Source organism: Molothrus ater, chromosome 4 (genome assembly GCF_012460135.2).
Source record: "Molothrus ater isolate BHLD 08-10-18 breed brown headed cowbird chromosome 4, BPBGC_Mater_1.1, whole genome shotgun sequence".
Taxonomy (NCBI): domain Eukaryota; kingdom Metazoa; phylum Chordata; class Aves; order Passeriformes; family Icteridae; genus Molothrus; species Molothrus ater.
Window position 1 is genome coordinate 7,978,972 of NC_050481.2, and position 19,624 is coordinate 7,998,595.

General features: G+C 40.6%; 1 protein-coding gene across 2 annotated transcripts in view; it reads left to right on the top strand.

The window, feature by feature from the left end:
* INPP4B (inositol polyphosphate-4-phosphatase type II B) overlaps nucleotides 1–19,624 on the top strand; it is a 286,348-nt gene that overhangs the window by 165,219 nt on the left and 101,505 nt on the right. For both annotated transcript variants that reach the window (XM_036383013.1, XM_054514677.1), the window contains exons 6-8: nucleotides 6,294–6,344; nucleotides 9,590–9,669; nucleotides 18,583–18,694. In XM_036383013.1, the coding sequence (XP_036238906.1) occupies nucleotides 6,294–6,344; nucleotides 9,590–9,669; nucleotides 18,583–18,694 (243 nt within the window). The remainder of the gene's footprint in view (nucleotides 1–6,293; nucleotides 6,345–9,589; nucleotides 9,670–18,582; nucleotides 18,695–19,624) is intronic.

The window sequence follows — 19,624 nt, forward strand, 5'->3', positions numbered from 1 at the left end:
ACAGCTAACTCCAATATGCCTATGGGCCAGAACTTTAAAAAGTGACAGACCCCGTGACCAGCTGTCCATTTTGTGACCATTTTGAGTTCACCAGGGGTGTAGCCCTGGCTGCGCTCTTGTGCTGCCCAAGGTGGATCTATTGAGGCCTTTTAATAAATCCCTACTTTATTCTTTAACTCTGTCTAGCCTCTGTCCAAGGTCAGCCTCCACAAGGCATCAGTTCTGGTGACAGCAAAGGGACAGAAGGCATCTGGAAAACCCCCTGGACCAGAGCTAGAGGAAAATCCAGCTCCTGCCCCACCACTCTTGCATCAGAGCTATTTAGCAAATTGTTAATCTATATGATGAAAATAAATAGCTGGTAAATGTAAAATATCTTTCAAAAAATAATTTGCTGCATGTACTGGAATGGGTTCTGTCCTGTAAAAGCTGATGGATGTTGTTGCAGAACCCCATAACAATTTTGGCATTTTAGGCTCACCCAGCACAAATACACGAAGCTGCAATTTCTTTGACTGAGAAATTCCAAGAAATCGTAACTCCTGGACTCTAATGGGTGGTGGTGCTGGCTGGCTGGCTGGCAGGCAGTGGTGGTGAGGATGGGGCTGACTCCCTATAACAGCTGCCTGTGAAGCTGTATGGCTGTGTTAGCAGAGTTCAGTGTTCTTTTCCCTGTGGGAGCAGAATGGTGCAGATGGTCACCATCCCAGAGCACCTCCAGGTTAATGCATGTGGATGTTGTGTTCCCCTATGACTTCAGTTTTACTGAAGTTGGGAATGCTTTCCTGGAAGGTGCTTTATTGAAGGAGTGCAAGTAAATTTTTCAGCGACTGCTTTCAGTAGTCTCTTTTATCTTGCCTTGCCTAACCTTGCCTGATGGGTGTACTTAGATATTGTGAGATGCCAGGATTGTACAGCAATGATGGCAGAAGAGTGCATTTGAGCAGCCAACAGCAGTGAGTACTGGAAGTCCCTGTTGATTTGATGGAATAAATCCACAGTAACCAAGAGAAGGATCTAGCATTATTTGTTTATGAAATTTGAGTGCATTCTGAACATGGCCTTTGATTGTCAACTGAAATGCAAAGGCCTTAATTAAAGGCAGGCACAAAAGATTCGGTAATGATAGTGAATAAATCTTCTGTACTTTGATACTGTGTGAGAATGTGGCTCAGCGTGCTGCAAATGACTGAAAGAAATGTTCCTTTTAATCACACAAAACTGTCTTCTACTAAAGGACAGTTCATTAAAGCTGAATTTAGCGTCTATGCCTAGAGAAATTTGATCATGTGTCTGTGACAAATGCATTCCTCATTGCATATTGTTCTGTATGAGATTTAAAGGAAAGTAAGCCCTATCATGAGTGCCCACTGTTGTCCACTGTTGTTCTTCCTGGTTCAGCAAGCTGTGGTCTGTAGCGGTGAGGTGAGGTGGTCAGTGCCACTACCTGCCCTGCAAGCGTCCTGTCGTGGTTTAAGGCTGGCACAATGCTAGTGCCCCCATGAAAATATGTTCTCCCTGGTTTCTGCTGTGAGATGTGACCAGGAATAAGCAAAGCAGGCCCCCACTTAGAAATAAAGAAAAGAAAACTTTGTTAAGTGAACTACAACTCTAAGTAAAAAGAAACACACAGGGAAAATGAAAACCTTCTGAAAACATTTCCTCCTCCCCCCACCAAATTTCCAATACATCCATCCCCCAAATCACCAACTCTTGGTCCATCACCTGCCCTTTAGATAATCAATTCTCAGATCATCAGGAGGAGAGGAGTCCTTCTTGTGCCATAGGCTTCCCCTGGAAACACAGTTGATACCTCTTGTGTTTCCTGTCTGGAGAACATTTGCCATCGTGACCTCTTCCTTCCATGCCCAGTGCTCTCACCACTGCACATGGACCAGAGCTGCTTCTAGGGTTCCCCTTTTAAGGATGCTTGGTCCAGTTCTAAAAAGAGCACAATCTCACCTTTGGGGCACCTGTCCCCCAAAGGGGCAGCCCTGGGGTCGAGGGGTACCAACACTGAACCCTCTTGGCTCTGAGCCATTGCCTCCCCCTGGATGCAGTCTCTGTGTCACAAGGAACATGGTTCTGTCCATGGCTATACAAGAAAAGTCCAGCTAAAGCCACTCCATCATCTCTTCCCACCTAAGAGTCTTCTCTACTCTTCCGCATCTTTCACTTGCACGAACCTCCATCATACTTTCCTATTTCTTCCTCTATTTCATCTCTATCTCTCTTCTAGGGAGGTTAATGTTCTGCAAAGTTTGCATTGACCAAAAAAGGGTTAAAAGCTCCCACAAGCAGCTGGACCCACCTTCTTGCTGTACCCCCCCTTCTTCTCACAAGCACAGGCTGTACTCTCTCTCTGTCTCTCCTGGGGTGGCTGCCCGATGCCTCCTGGTGCTTCTCCCACCCTTCCATCCTCGGGGCCTCTTCACCTCCCCTCTCTGTCCCAGGCCCGGCCTACCTCACCCAGCCGCATGGCTGCCCCTCCCTCGCCCAGCCGCAGCAGCTGGGCCGGGGCAGAGACCCGAACTCTTTCCCCGACGGAACCCAAGGGGCTTCTCACAGGAGTGCTCTGCTTTTTAGTTAATTAACCCCAGTGTTCTTAGAGGCGTATCCATGTCCTCAGTAGCCCCACCAGGTGCTAATATTCAACTCTGAGCACCTATTGGCCTGACCTCTTCATGTCCCAGAGATTTACTTCCTCTCAAACCACGTCAGATCTCAGAGGGAGAACGTTTGGGCAGGCACACGACGTTCACACCCTCAAGCACACCACAGCTAGTAGGCAGGCGAGACATGGGAGCATCTCCTGTATGGGGTTCCAGTGAGGGTTATTAGGGTCCGGCACTGAAGGGGTCCAGGGACAGAAGTCAGCAGACAGTGGAGGGTCCAGGATATAAATATACAAAGGAGAGGGTGAAGCAAAGCATCAGGGCCCATCAGCTGAGGGCATAGGTGCGCTACAAACAGCAGGAGCCAAAAGGCAGTGCCAGGGTGGACAGGCAGGGTTACATGAACCAACGGGGAAACACTGGGGAGTAGGGAATATTCTAGAACAAGACCACATAGGGGTAAAAGGGGTAGGGACAGCCAATGGGGACTACACAACTGGGGTAAGCTGGCACAGTGCTGCAGAGCACTTTGGCAGAAGCCTTCTGTCTCCCCCTCCCCTATGGGGGATGCCCGCAGCCTGTGGTGCATGCCTCCGGGGCATTGGCACTGCCCTTTCCCCAGCAGGTTCACAGGCCTCCACAGTGGTGTAAAAAGGTAACTGTGTTATTCTACAAACAGAGTCGCAGGAATGGATAAATGTCAAAAACTTTGCTGCATTTAGTCTAGGTCACAAGCTGTCTTTGTTGCGTGCCTTTGTGACCTCTTCTTGTCTGGGGAGGTAAAGCAGTAGTGTGTGCTATTCCCGGGAAGCATGGTCTTACCCCGGTTGTAAATGAACTCCCCGCTCAGAGGTTTGCATTCTGCACAGGAAAACCTAGAGCAAATAATGAGAAAACTGAAACTCTTACAGAGTAGTGGACGTTTGGGAATAAAATCTGACTTTCTGTTTGCATTTTTATTTTATAGTTGTTCTAGATGGGGCCGGGGGGGAAAAGTTGATTTATGACACGATTTTAGAAAGTGTGGCAGTTTGTTTAATCAAGAAGTGCACTGGGAGGATATTTGACCTTTCAAATCCTCTGTATTTATCTCCATTTTTTCTCTTCCATTTTGTGGACTGGGACTAGAACTGACTTGTTTCTTATGTTTTATAAGTTTTTATGAGCTGACTTTAAGTTTATAATGAGGCCTGTGAGAACATGCCATAATGATCCCCCAGTAATGGCAGCATTCAGAGAGTTTGTTCAGGAACTCAACCAACAGACAACCTGATAGTGTTCAGACTGTACCACCCATGTATGTGTTTGCATACACAGATGTGGCTTCTCTTTTAATAAATGTCAAGTAGTAAAACTGTTTCTAAAATTATGTAGATTTGCACACACGTGGATCAAGGCATTAGATTTAATTTTAAACAAAATATATTTTGGCAAGAAGAGAGCTACAGTCTAATGTCAGTCCCACCAAAAACAGAGTTACATTTGGCTGTCCAGCTACTTGTTATAAAGGGGTTAAAACCAAATGAAAACAAACAAACATAGCTGAACCAAAAAGTACTGCAAAATGCAACAGAATTTTTTTCTCTATTTTAAATCCATTTGAAATTCAGGAATATGCTTTTATTATATGGAAGACTCCAGGTTAGGCAGGTGTTGCCATCCCTTTCTACGCCTGTGTTGGGTCAGAAAAGCTGAAATACATTCTCCTGAATTGACATTTTATCCAGCAAAAGAAGGAATTGATATTCTTTGATTCTAAATTAATGTTGAATTTCCTCGATTTCAGTATATGTAAAAGAAACTTTAACTTTCTCTTGCTGTGAAATACAACTTAGTATCATATAAAAACACGTACACTTTTAAAAATATTTGCTGAACTGCTGTTGGGTTACAAACACATAAGTAAATTATGAAAAAGAATGTTAATTCTTCCATTATTAGTTTATTTCTCTTGAATAAAGAGCCCTAATAATAATTAGAAAATATAAATACCTCACTTGTTGGGCCAGATGTCACTTCTTTGAGGCTGGCACATAGAACAGCTTTTTAGCATCTTAAAATGACACAGCATTTTTGGTTTGGTGTTGATACTCCATCTTTCTTTTAAGAAACAGATTGCTCTAAGTTATTTCTTCATCTTCAAAAGGGAAGATGAGCATCACCAACAAGAAAATGTCAGTAATTTCTTTTTCATTCAGGGCTTGAAGCATTTAAAGGTTAATTTCAGATAAAAAAATATCATTATTGAACATTTCATACTAGTTTTCTGTAGATTGCCAAATGCTTTGGAGTTGCTAATGTATTAGTGTGGAAAATCTAAATGTAAAATTGCATCCATATGAGGGCTCCCACAGATTTCTAAAGTATGCTGTCCCTTACTAAATTAATTATAGCATTTTTTACTATCTCCAGGCTTTTGTGGAGAAAGCGATGTTCTCACTGTAGGAAATCAAGGGATAAGAGCTGACTGAGAAAAGCTGTGGTTCTGCTTTGTCAAGTCTTTGTGGTAGCCTTTATATTGGTGCTTTATAACAACGTGTATTTAGAATAACAGAGAGACAATTAAGTTATCTTTGCGTTAAAGGACTGTTTCTTTTTGTGCACTAAGTTGCAGCTAGAATAGAAGAATTGAGGGTCACTTTTGAGGGCATGGAAAAAAATGAGTCTTTTCTAGAGAGATTTACAAAATGAGTTTGAGTTATACTTGGAAATCAAGCTAAAATTTGCTCTTGGGGAGTGACTATCTGTTATTTAGGCTAGGTAATCAAATAGGTGTGCATGCTCAGTGTATTCTCCCTTGTGCATTGTTTTTAACAGCAAATCATTCCAAAGGGCTGGTTTTGGCCCAGGCAGGCCATCAGGGATGTCACAGAGGTTTTCTTATACATTTTCTATCTAATTTTTGCTGTTTAATCCATTGTCTGTTCTCAACCACCACTCAACAATGAAATTATAGAGACACTGAAGACGCACCCACACACCAACCTGTACTATAGTTTGGGAATACAGAATAGGAAGTCAGATTATCCCATGCTTGCTCTTGTGAAATGAAGGCAGCAGAGTACAGGGGTAGCTCCACCTTGCTGAAAATACAGGGAGAACAGGAGGTCCCGTGTGGGGGAGAATATAGAGGCTTTCCTTCTCTGAATGCCTACAAACATCTCTCACCTCAGAGATGCTTAGCAAGTGTCTGAAGGAAGCAGGGTCATACAGTGAGACTGTGATCAGGATTTCTGCTGCAGATCAGCTGGCAAAGGCAAGTACTTGCTTGGAGAAAATACTTCTCGATGCACTGTGCTCTTTTCACTTGAGGCTGAAAGTTTTGTTTCCAGATAACACCTCTAGATGAAGTATTCTGTCACTCAAGTTGCAGCAAAGAAATCTCCTTTTAGAAAAAGAAGTACTGAACACAGCTTTTCTCCCTTTAGAGACTCAGGAGAGATCAGAATGATAAAAGGACAGTGGTAAGAGACTTTCTTAATGGGAACCAGCAAATATCATGCTTAAATTACTAGTTGTTATAAATTATTTATATGTATATAGCTCCATTTAAATTTATCTCCAAAATGTCAAAAATACGAGGAAGGAAAGGCCATGAACACTTCTTTCATTCTAATTTGGAAAGCAGCAACAAAAAATATAATGATTTTCTCTTTTTTTTCCCCTCCCTTCTCTCAGGTCCGCACCAGTGTCCTACCTGATCACAAGGAACCAAGAGCAGATGTTGGGGTAAGCAATTATTTTCAGTAATTAATTTTATTTTTCCATCTCATTGGCAGGCACAAACACTCAGTGCTCAACAGGAGCTGAAAAGCTTTTTTAATAGCAAAAGTTTTTGGTTAAATGAATAAAATAATCGCGGCAGGAGCTGTAGTCTCATGGATCGATGTAATCCCGTTCACTGAAGCTATCCTGAGACAAGCACAACCATGTAGAGTCCTTGCTAATATCATACAGGCAGTCTGGATGAGATTGAGAGTCTGGGATGGCATTGGCCTCCAGAAGCCTAGGCTGTCCCCTTCTGCTCTTAGTGTGCAGGGTGTCAAACATTCTGCACCAGGAGTTGCCTTTGGTTTGTGTTGTCAGAAGTTAAACTGGCAGCATACAGAGGACTCATTTTTATGTGTAGATCTACAGAGCATTTGACAAAGGTATTGGGAAGTAATTTTCTGAGAGGGCTAAAACCTCGCAGATAATATGGACTCCTGGTGGGGGTGGGAAAGGTTGGTCCTGCTAGAGCTGAATAAAAGAACCAAGACCACCTGGTGCAGGTGTCAGATCTGTCTGCAAACATGTAAAATACCTGGAGGTTTAAGTTTTTTAGCCTAAGGTGTTGACTTTTCTGCCTTACTAGGGCTTCCTTGGCATAGTTTTCAAGACTTCAGCTAGTGTTTGAAAAACCTGTAGCTTGGCAGCAAGTTCAATCTTAGTGAAATAATCGATGTGTTTTAGCTTTCCATATAGCTATTATAGAGACTTTTCTCTTTGGCTAGTTGAGATTATTCATCAAACTACTCAAGGCAGGTATCTTAAGGTTTATTGTTGTGTCTAGAACACTAGCAAAATTCCAGAGGAACGTTACTCTGCAATTAGCATTACAGCACTAATTTTGTTTAAAGCCTACTTTTGAAGCCTTTCCAAGTGATGTGGGCAAAGTTAAATTGGTTTGTAGACTGCCAGTTCAGGCCCCAGAGTGGACTATTGGTATCTAAATCAGTATAGAAAAAGTAGTCTTCAGTTTGATATTAGACCCCTTGAACATTAGCATAACTCTCTTAATTTGGGTCATGGGATCATTTAAAATTTTAGTTGATTTTGCACATAGCTCTGTGTTGTCAAGCAAAGTATTTCTTTTTTTCTAAATAAGCATAAAAATATGAAACAGAGAACTAAGCAGAACATTTTAAGCCAATAAATTCATTCACCTTTAATTTCATGACACAGGAGAAGTAGATCTGACACTCAGACATGTTTAGTGGGTACAATGACCAAAGCTCTTTGACTTTATGAGAGAGCAGTGTAGTTGTCTCTTGGCCCTGGTCGCTTGAGGATTCTGACTTAGGATTCTTAAATATATTTATGGTTCTATTTTGCTGCAGAAAGAAGCCCCAGGTGACCAAACCTTATATCAGTTTCATTCCAAACACCCCTCTTCCCCTTTCCAAACGGCCAGGTTTCAAATACAAACACCCAAATGTCATGAAATGCCAGAATAAAGGCTGCTGTAGAGACACAGTGCTGTGGAATGCATTCTTACAGTATGAAGAAGGATATGCTCTTGGAGGAAGAGAAATAATCTGGGCTAAATGTGTGACCACAGAGTTTTAGTGCAGAAACACTCTCATGTTGGCTCATCTAAAGGAAGACAGAACCATTTGTGTGCTCACCCCAGCAAGGCCGTGCATCACCATGTGTTGCACCTGGATGTCTTTTTTGTAGAAGTGCCTTTCGTTTTGGCATTGAAAGCTAACTGTGATCTTTGCTTGTGTGGCTGTATTATTTTTCTTCCTTTCTTCCTGTTCATCACTTCCCAAATCCAATGTTTTTCCAGCCTTCCCTAGACTCTCAATTTGTGTCTTTTTTCCTTTGTTACCTATGTGCTGCTTAGGAAATGTAAGCCTGTGCCATTGGTGGGAACAAGCCATACCTCATGACTCAGTTTACTAAACTGCAGACCTGCACTTTGCAGTTTACTAACTGCTCTGTTGGTGCTTGCCTAATTTCGGAATTGGTTTTTGAGCTGTACGTTGTATATGGAAGAAAACTTATCTTAGTGTAGAGCTTTATTGTTTGCCTTCAAACACTCAACATCCTGCTGGCTTTCCTGAAAGAAAGCAGGCTGAAGGGGTTTTTTTAACCAGAGGAAGTAACTCTTCTCAGCAGTGACAAATTCTTTTCTGTTTTCCTTGGAGAGAACATGGCTCTCTGTAGGCAGCCTCTGTTGACTCAGAGCAGCTCGATTCTTCTTTCATTTGTGTATCCAAGAATGTATATAATTTAGCCTGGAATTCTAATTTGCCATTCCAACAGTAAACTTAGTGTTAGGTAATAAAAACCAAACTTTGTGCCCTTCTTATTGTTTTATTGCAAAAAATTAAACATTGTTCTCTTGTATATTTGAAAGATAAATTGATAGAAGATGGCTGTTAGTTTCTTGCCCATTGTTTCCAAGGCAAGAATACTACTGCTGGCCAAGTTGATGAAATGGGATTTCAGCAGGATATGAGCAGAGGTTAAAAAATAGCCAAAGTGCAAAAGAAGATTTAACCCTTTTTTTCCTCTTTGTATTTTTTTATGTGTGAAGAGTGATTTTTATAGAAGAAAAAGACACAGTGGTGTAGCCTAATTTAACTTTAGGCATTCTAGTTGCATTACCACATTTCTATGCAATTTTAGTGCAGTGAATAGGTTCACCTTACAATGGAAATAGAGGAAAACACTACTTAAAATATTGCCAAGAACTAGAGAAATAAAACATTTCTATTAATAAACTTGTGCTGAACTCAATTTAAGAATGCCTTCCTAGCATATACATTCATATTTTGAATACATGGATGGTAGTGCCAATGGCTTGAGGAAAAACCATAACAAGAACAACTTTGGTAAAACACTGAAAACTTAGCACTTCTTGTAATCCAGAAATTAGAAAAATAGGAAGAAATAGATGCAAACTGCAAGTACTTGTCCTGAATGAAAATCTTCCTGTGGCTGTACATCTTACAAGCTGTTATTTTGTCAGGTTGTTAGACTGTTCTTAATGGAAAAGAGAAAGGTTCCTGCCCATAAAACCAAAGTTTTTAACAGTTTACTGATAATCATGCTGCACAAAACAATTCTAGAGGATTAAGTATCAAACTCTTATATTGAAATGCAATATTTTTCTTAGCACCAAAGAAAGATTTTCAAGTGTGAGACCAAAAGCAGTAACAAAACCGAATGAATATGTTATCTTTTCTTTCTGCTTTGATTTGTAGCGAAGCTTCCTGGGCTGTGCAACTTTTAGAGTAGGTGATCTGGTAAAGTCAAAGGAGCAACACTTGACCCTTACCCTCAGGTAAGTGTTTCCCTCTGTTGTAAATCGTGGTTTTTCTAATTACCAACCTTTGGCATTTCTCATCCAAAGAATGGCAACAAAGATAGGGAAGGGTCTGCAGCACTAGAGGAACGGCTGAGGGAGCTGGCAGTGTTTATCCTGGAGAAAAGGAGGCTCAGTGGAGACCCTATCACCCTCTACAATTAACTGAAAGGAGATGTTGTGAAGTGTGGGTTGGTCTCTTCTCCCAAGAGGTAGCAAGTAAGAGGACAAGTGAAAGTGGCGCCAAGTTGAGGCACCAGGTGAGGTTTAGATTGGATATCATGAAAAAAGTTCTTCACATGAGGGTCTATCAAGCACTGGAACAGGCTGCCCAGGGAAGAGGGTGGTCACCATCCCTGGAGCTATTTATAAGACATGTAGATGTGGCCCTGAGGAACATGGTTAAATGGTGGACTTGGCAGTGCTGGATTTCTGGTTGGACTCAATGCTCTTAAAGGTCTTTTCCAGCCTATACAGTTCTATGATTGCTGTTTGACTGTGTTGTAAACTCCGTGTTCCATCAGGTATATTAGATGACAACTTGAAGTACTTCTAATTCTGCCATGTACAAATGCAAAATTAAACACCAGAATGAAATATCAACCCTATAACCTGGAGCTTCCCAGGTGCCAGATTAGAAAAGGTCATTTTATACTATGATAACCTATGGAAGAATTGCAGAGAACTTGGCATAGGGAATATTCATTCAGAGTTTCCTTTAGAAAGGAGCATAAGATTCTCAGTTTTGTTTGGTGTGTGTGGTTTAAAGAATTAGCAATGTACAGTTTTTTTTAGGCATGTTTAAAGAAGGTGGTCCTAATTATTGAAGGTGTCTCCCATGTGAAAATGCTTGTGGTCTCCTAAACTTATTGTTATATACAGCCATACTGAAATTGTAGGGGGGTGTGACATAGAACTCTAATCAGTGACAGAGTACAGAGCTGCAGAAGGGTCAGAGACAATGTTCAAAACCTAGGGCTGGGCTGAGCAGATACATCTTAAAGCTGTGCACTGAAGAGAAAAGAAAAATCATTTATCACCCCTGATACTGTCTTGCATGGCTTAAGAAAAATGAAGATACTAATCAAAACCTGTGAACGTGAAGGGCAACCTTTTAGACAGTGATTTTCAGAATAAATTCATTGGACTTTATATAGTGCAGGGCTTTTGTTGAGCTGATTTTTGCAAGTACAGTGGAGGCTTATTTGGGACTACTGGCAAGGTACAGTAAAACCTCACAGAGCTACTGCTCAAACTCCGTGTGTTTGCAAAGGCAGCGTTTTGGGAGGAAAGAAGCTGTGCCTGGGAGAACTGAGACACCAGGATATGTTATGCCTCTGATGTCGTACATAGGTGCTGTGAGAAAGCTGTGTTACATTTGTTACCCTGAGCACAGGAAGACAGCCTTAATTTGGTTTCAGGAACACAGTGATGACCCATTCAGAGATTTTTAGGAATGGAACCTTCTTGAAGTATTTTGGCACCTGCTTTCCTCTTTCAACAAGATTAGTTGTATATGAGTGTGTAGTTTGCAAGGCAAACTTAACGAAATACTTTGATTTTAATTTCTCCCAAACAGAAAATGCCACGCCTGACAAGAAGATAACTTTGTCTAACAAAAAAATTCAATTAGGTAAAATGTGAACTGACTGTTCCCTATGGGAATCGATGGCTAGGTAAATGAATTCCAGCTTAGTGACTGTAACAATCTATTCTTACAGGAATTCAAGTTGTCTTTGGCTCTTTGGGATAAATTTTGTTTCCCTAACTGGCATATTGAAAATTTGATCTGAAAGATTGTCTCCAACAGGTGGCACAGTAGTTGACAGAATGGAAAGCTTCAGTTTCAGAGTAAATATTTTGTATCTCAGCCATCCAATTTATAATGAAAAAGTTAAGATGGAAAACTTGTAAGAAATAGATGAAAAATTTGGTTTTAATTAATATTTTTAGTCTTGGTTGTCCTCTTTGTTCAGCTAACACTAAAAGACAAATATACCAATTAAATTAATTTGCAGACACATTAAATGGTAGGGTTTAGTCAGTTGGATATTTTTTCAAGAAAAACATCCTAACCTTTCAAAAGTGGGATTGTTTTCTGATTGTGACTGTTGAGCAGCAGAAAGTCAGTAGAAATTATCCACATTTCTTTGATGGCAATTTAACCAGAGCAGTCTACTAATTTAAGCTTGCTTTCCTCTAATCACCCTGCGGTATTAGTACCTCTCAGGAGGATAGAGGATATATCAAGGGACTTGTCAGAGCATGAAATTCTGTTTAATTCTTGTTGATATTCTTTGGATAGGAGTTTATCAGGGCATGCCTGTGACTGAGATAGTCCACTGTTAGATTTAAAGTGGAGATTTAAGGGCCCGGAAATAGCTCTGTGGTGTGCCCCGTAAGATTGGTGTAATCATAGAATCTGCTTAATTTTTAACTGAGTTTTCTTTTTGTTTTCCTTTTTTTAAGTTATGTTTTTCCATTGTCTTTCTGAGGTACAATGTAACAATATAAAAGTGTTTTCAAAGGAACATTCTTGTATTTTTCTGTTGTTTTGTGGTGAGCTGGCATGTGTCTACAAGTTCTTACTGTTGACACGCTGAGCTCTACTTTTCTGTTTTCCTGCCATTGTGCCCTCATAGTGGTTAGGGACACAAGTTACAAAACCTCTGCAAAAGAAGTTTTTATTTTGATTGTCTTTTCATCTCCATTGTCCTCTCTTCTCCATTGTTCTTTCTCCTCCAAAGGTGTCCCTAAACTGGGGGCTGAATGTTTCTGGTAGATCTGTGCACCTGTAGCTAATCATCAAAACACAGAAAGGTTGATTTGTATAATTACTTCAGTGTACACAACACATGTTGGCAGAGGAATTTAGTTACTAGAGATGTGGGATTGCAGTTTCCAATATGGAATTTATAAGAAGAGAGATGTTTTCTATAGGCTTGCGTGTTTCATTTTGCAATGATAATGCAATGTCACTTGCTTCCAGCTTTCTCATACAGTTGTGATGATGAATGGCAAAAAATGGGCTGTTGAATGCAACAAAACGTTTTTTCAGTAGGAGAACATTTCTTAATATTGACTATAAGATATAGTGTGTCTGATGAAAAAAATAAAATCATGCGTTTTTTTTCCTTTCTAAATAAGAGATAGGTAGACTGGCTGCCAATTTAGCAATAAAAGCAGATTTTATTTTAGAAGATTTAATTTTTAAGTTTAGAGGATCTTTTACCATGCCTTTCTGTTAAGAACAGCATAATATGCTGGGGGTTTTGGTTTGTTTTGTTTTTTCTTAGTTGAGCTCTATGGCTTTTTGCCAAGAGCTAGCAATCAGCGCTTCCATTAGGCCCTTTCCCTGTGGTGGTAGTTTGCCTGTTACCAGGAAGGTCCTCTTTGGCTTGGGCAATTTTGATATGATTTTCACTTAGTTACACGTAAGAAGCAGCAAAGGAAAAAGACAATAGTGCTGTCTTGTGTTCTCTGCAAAAAAGGTGCATCTGTCTGACATGCTTCTCGTAAGACACTGACAAAAGTGTGAGCAGGGTACGTCACTGTGAAACCGGGGTGGTGTCAGTACCGCTCTGATCCTTTGGCCTCTGTGACAAGGAGCTCCATAGCAGTGGAGCTAAACAAAGATGGACTAAGAGGGAGGGCATCAATTACACGGATGTCTTGGTTTACAGGTGTCTGCTAGGGAAGGCAGAAAAGCCTCCCTCGAATGGAGAATGTAAACCCCCTCCCTCCGAACTATTAGAATTTTGAAATTAAGGGGCTCTCGGGCAAAGATATGGGAGTAGGAATAACAGTTCTCTACTAGTGTGCGTAATAAAGCAAACAAACAGCAACAACCACGGCACCAGCAGTAACAGAAGCAGGAAGCCGGTGCCGGCCGGCTGCGGCGCGCTCCGCTCCGGGGCAGTTCCGGGCACGGCCGGCAGGGGCGCTGGCGGCTCCCGCTGCGCGGGGCGGGCGCGGGGATCCCCGCGGGGCCGCAGGGGGCGCTGTGGCGCAGCCTCAGGCAGGACGCGGCCATGGCGGCTGGGCCCGGACGGGAGGGGATGGAAGAGCGGCTTTGCTCCACCCTAGAACCCGATCTAGCGCAGCCGATCTAGCAGAGCTCTCAGAAGCAGCAGGCTGTAACAGCAAGATGAGCAGAAATCCCGGGGCAGTGGGTGAGAATGTCTCAAAACTCTACGGCAATAACTGGAACCTGCGGCGTGTCCTGGCAGGGCAGGGGGATGTGGGGCCCAGTAACAGAAATGTTCCTGCTGGGTTATGGTGGTGGCAGTGAACTCCTTCCCCAAGTCACAGGTCAGACCGTCCTCCCACAAAGCCCAGCAGTGAGAGAGAGGCTGCCCCCAACTCCATCTCTTTTTATCTGCCCCCAACTCCATCTCTTTTTATCTGCCCCCAACTCCATCTCTTTTTATCTGCCCCCAATTCCATTTATTTTTATCTGCCCCCATTCTCGCAGTATCTCTGCCCCCCTCCTCAAACTCCCAAAAACTCAAAGAGTTGCCCCTCCCTGCCCATCTCAGCCACTTAGCTCTGTGTTTCTTAGCAGTTCAATGGAAGAAATTCTACAGTAATAAGGAAAGAACAGAGAAAACCCAACTCCCAACAACAGATTGTCCAGGAGGTTGTGTCTCTGTATGTCTGTCAGTCATGTACTCTACAGACTTCTTTAATCATATCTCAGTACTTCAGCTCTTGGACAGTGTCTCTTTGTCTAGCTATCTAATTTTAGTTGACATCTTTTCATTAATCTTGGACAGGACTAAACTTTCTTTAAAGAAAGGAGATAAACCTAGCTATTTTTGCCAAAAACTCCTCCTAATTTCCCACCCTCTTAACAGCTTGTAGTTCAGCTGGGTCATAAAACATGTAACTGCACTTTGGTAGTAGTAATATTCTCAAAGTTTAACTAACTAGAGAGAATTGGAAAGCTGCACAGTAATTTCTGCAGTCATTTATGTACTTAGCATAACTTCCCTAGCAAATGATGACTACAAAATGTTATATATTTAGCTGCCTTTCCCTAGTAAAATTCCGTAGTTATTTGTCTACAACTAGTTGTACTTGGTCTCCCTCCTGAAATTGTTTCTTGGCTGCTTCATGTTGTATCATCCACCTCAGGAAGCTGGTGAACAACAGCTTGACTTTATAAGTCAGGTGAATCTCCAATACAGTTGAGGTGAAATGTGTTCTGACATGAAACTTAATCAACTATACATTGAAATAATGAGAACAGAAGGAACTGAGCATTGCAAAATTTTGTTTATTTATCTTAGAATGCAACAGAATTTTATTTACAGTGGACTTGTTTAAAACCAGTATTGATTACTGTAATAGGCTTCACTGTGAATTCACAGATAAACATTTTTCTGTAAGTACAGGTACTTTTGTGCTTGGATATATCAAAATATATTATACCAGCAGAGAAATTAATTTTATGACAATCTATAGGTTAGCCTTTGCTAATTGCATTTATTGTGTATTATATACTGGAGAAAGGGGCTGCCTGCCAGACTCAGTCATGCAGTTTGCTTTTCAGGCAGTCATTTTGTCTTTTATAATTAACACTGCCATGCAGATGTGAAGTCTGCTTCCTTTTTTTCTTTGTGTTATGGAATATTTTTCTCTTTTTTTGGATGAAAGGTGTATGGCCATAGGAACCAATTAGCAGGCGTAAATTTGCATATTCAGCATGTAGTAATGAGACTTGATGAGGTCACTGTTGGAGGCAAACGACTGCTGTTCTCAGTCCATCTTGTTCACTTACTTTTCCATCACTAGCTTGTTAGCTTTTTTCTCTCTGGATGCCTTGGTCAACATTTTATGGCCAGAAGTAGTAAGGTGGGCACAAATTCCTGCTGCTCATGGTGTTACTGGCTGTCTCCTTCCCTCACATTTGAGGGAACTAATACTGACCTGGGGATCCTTCAGGACTTGGGATAGTAGAGAAATCTATTTCAAATGCAGGTGCTCTGCTGACAGGTATCAGATGATTGCTGATCCTTGTCCCAGGGTGCTAAAAAATAGCAGCAAATTTCCAGCTTCATGAAGCCAGGTGGATTTTGTCCCATGTATGGGCTTCTTATGTTGATACTGATTTTATTTTCTTGGCAATATCCCCCATCCCAACTCACCCTAAGTAGGTTGTCAAGGTGCAGTCTTTTGCTTTGTGGGGATAAGGTGTCTCCTCACTCATCACTGAAAGCAGGGTCATCTTCACTGCACCATGTGAGTGCAGAGAGTCCTTCTCAGCTTTATTGAACTGCAGCAAATAAGCTGATCTCATTCTACTGCATTATGAATATCCTAAAACCAGTTAATTCTTTATCTGATGCTGTGTTAAATGGGGTGTATATGTGAGGTTTTTTACATCTCTGCAGGCAAAGGACATGAAGTGTGTACATAACGTGTGTGTGCGCGCTCAATACTGTTAGTGCAAAGTAAAATTATACAGGGTTTTATCCTACTAAAGTATGATCACTAAGCTTTTCTTATTTTTCCCACTGCATCACTTCTGATTCCCTTTTTAAATTTTCTTTCAAATGAAATTTTAATCTCATGATATTGCTTGAAAGTTTAAAATGCATGTTTTCAAGTAGCTGAACACTGTCAAGCATTGCTGCTGTTTTAAAATCACATTCTGACACTGCTCACAGCAGTTTTGCCCTGGGCATTTATAGAGCTCTTTGTTGATTTGTATGCCTGTAGCATTCAGAAGAAACTTTGGGTTTGGGATTTGTTGGTTTTGTTGTTGTTGGCTTTTTTGTTAAATTGTGTCTTCATATTTCTGTGTGGGGAGATAGGAACTGGAGAAGGAAGTGCAGCTACAATGCAACCAGTCCCACTGTTTAGTTTTATTGTGTTGCATTACCTTCTCTAACAGGTAACACATATAACAGGTTGTAATATTAAATATGTGTTAGACCAGAACAGGAGTGATTCTGAGAAGAAAATAATAATAAAAAAATATAAAAGTGAAATTAGAGCAGTCACTGTTTTTAAACCCATACAAAATACATATTGCTCCTCATGCAGGCAAACAGTGCAATGCTCACTGTCATACTGAGGCCAAGCTTTTAATAATAGCACCAAGGGAAATATTGAGGATTCTAAAGAACAAGAGACAAGGATGAGAAAGTGTAGTTAGCATTTCCATTTTACTGGAGCAACAGGCCTTGTTGGCTTGGATCAGTTTATTCGCTTGACGCTTTGATCAGAACACCTTAAGCTGCTGAAAAATGTTCAGTCTTATAACCACACACTGTGGCTTTTAAAGAGATGTGATTTGCTGACATCTGCTGTATTCCCTTTCTGCTTGGGAATGCTGCAGTGCTTTTGTTGACAGAGCCCAGTTTGGGTGCTGGTTGGACGCAAGAAGGAGAAGAGAAGTCAAACCACCAGGCTGTAGCAACTCAGGGGAAAGTTCTTCATTCAGAAGGCCCTTTCAAAATTATTACATATTTCTGCTCATAAGCACAATTTGGACACTGAACCCTTACTACTTTTCTTCTGTGTACTTTTTAAATTAATATAGGCTTCTTCAATTGCAAAACTATCTGGAACTGGGTAATTTTTAATAGTCTCTTTATTGTCAGTAATTAACTTGGCTTAGAGCAGATGAAGTTTTTCACATGTAAAATATGAAGAATTATGTTTATTTTGCAAGGTTTTACAGAAGACCAGATTTGTATAGTTGCAAGATGAGTGTATTCTACTGAGTGCATAGTAAAGCCTAATGGTTTTCAAGGAAAATAATTATTTAATTTGAAAGCTTGGGGGTAACTATTTTTTGAGATTCTACTGTAGGAGTTGAACTTGTTTACCCTAATGGGTCCCTTTCAACTCAGCATATTCAATAATTATGTGGTTTTATGATTTTATGACATTGAACTTTTCTATGTATTCTTTTTTCCTGATTCATCACTCTTCATTTCCACTGCTCAGAAAATACACAGTATTGCCTCACACATATTTGTTTTGATTCTCCTTCCTCGCTGTGTTTTTGTAATTGTGCTGAACTTAGTCTCATCATTTCCTTTTTGCCTATTTTTGCTTGGTGCCTTTTGTTACCCTTTCCTCATTATTATGAAACTATCAGTTACTCTTCTTTCCTTCCTTTCCAAAAAAAAATCCAGCTGTTCAGAATAAGCCAGGGGAGATCAACTTGGTGCTGTGCTGCCAGTGCAAGCTGAAAAAGCATTTGGTATCTTTCAGGAGTTTAAACCCTTGTTTCTTCCAAAAGGTGGTCAACGATGCTCTTCTCTTGGTGATGTACATCTAAATTGTTATTTGGTTTTGATTAATTGAAAGTAAACTATTCATGGGGATGATAATAAAGGAATTCACCTGTAACTATACTATCATTCCCATATAGTTCAAGAAATGGGATGGATTCTGAATAATTTCTCTGTGGAGGGATTACAAAGGGAAACGTGATATTCAGATCAGTTTCCCTGTTTTGGTTTTGCAGGGATTTTATTCATACACCATGTCCTTTCTTTGCAGATTGTTAGGAAACAAAGCCAGGTACTCTGCATTGGGATTGCAGATCCTAAGTGCAATATTGGTGCAGTGTTACAGCCCTTTATCCAATGGTCCACAAAGAGGATAAGGTCTAGAATGAAAACTTGGCAGTGATTCATGCACCATTTCTAGCACTTACCTGTCCTCAGTTTTGTGATGAAAACTGTGATTGTTCTGAAGAAGTTTGCCTCATTGTTATTAACATTTGGTTTGTGATGGTAAATAACCAGCTCAGTAACGGTGACTGCACTTTACAGAATGGAGAGGGCACTAAATATTTACTGATGTTATTCTAATTGAAAGAATTTGATGCTGCAAGTGACCCAGTGTCATGGGTTGGTTTTTTTTTTCCAGAACATCTGATGGTGGAAAGACAGTTGGTACCATTGAAGTCAATCTTATGAAGATGGGAGAGCTAGATGAGGGGGAAACAGACCACATCACAGCAGATACTCAGGATCAAAAGGTAGAAACTCAGTTTATTGCACAAAGTTAATTAGAATGATCTGTTGTACCAGATGTCTAAAATACTAATTACCAAATTGAGTTATGAACTTAAAACAAAATTTCTGGAGAAAGTACTGTGTAAACTTATCTCCCTCAACAAAAAAAAAAACCCAAATTCATGAAAATGATGTACAGAGTAATATTCTAACCTGAGTTTCCTAGGCTCTTTCCTTCTTGAAGAAAAAAATAGCTTATTTTTATCTCGACTGAATATATTTGATCACTTCTGATAAAAGCTGTCCAGAGAGATGCCATAAATACAGCTTCTTTTTCCCTGGGATAGCTGCTCTGGTTTCTGCCCTTGAAGTCCTGTTTATGTTGATTTTTATGTGCCATCTGTGCCCCCAATACTGAAAAGCTGGGAAGAATGATAGACAGGCAAAGCAAAGAAGAGGTAAATTCCCTTGCAAAGGGGCAGGTTCATCATCTGCATTAAATGGGAGCACTTTTTGCAGCCCTAATACGACAGTTTACTGCTTAACACTATGGTGTATTCTTTTCTTCCTGAATAAAAGGAAATATTGCTACAGGCAATGCAGTATTTTTTTGTTTGGAACTTAGATATAAGACTATTTTTTGAGCAGAGGACACTATTTTCAATATCTTTTCTGCATAGCAGAATCAATCTGCTTTTCTGTCAAATTCTGAGGGTAAATTTCACACTGAACTTCAGTGCCTTTTTAAAACAGTAGATGATTGTGACCAGTTCCAAAAAGCCAACAAATGCTGTGAAATCTTCCTGATTTCACAAAGCTGTGCTGTAAAACTTGCACAATATTGGCAACATGAGCTGTTTTTTCAGCCTTTTCTTTTATTTTGCTTTTCTTCCAGTGCAAAATGTGGAATGAGACTCCTTGCAGTTATTGGAGATGTAGTTAATGAGCTCTGT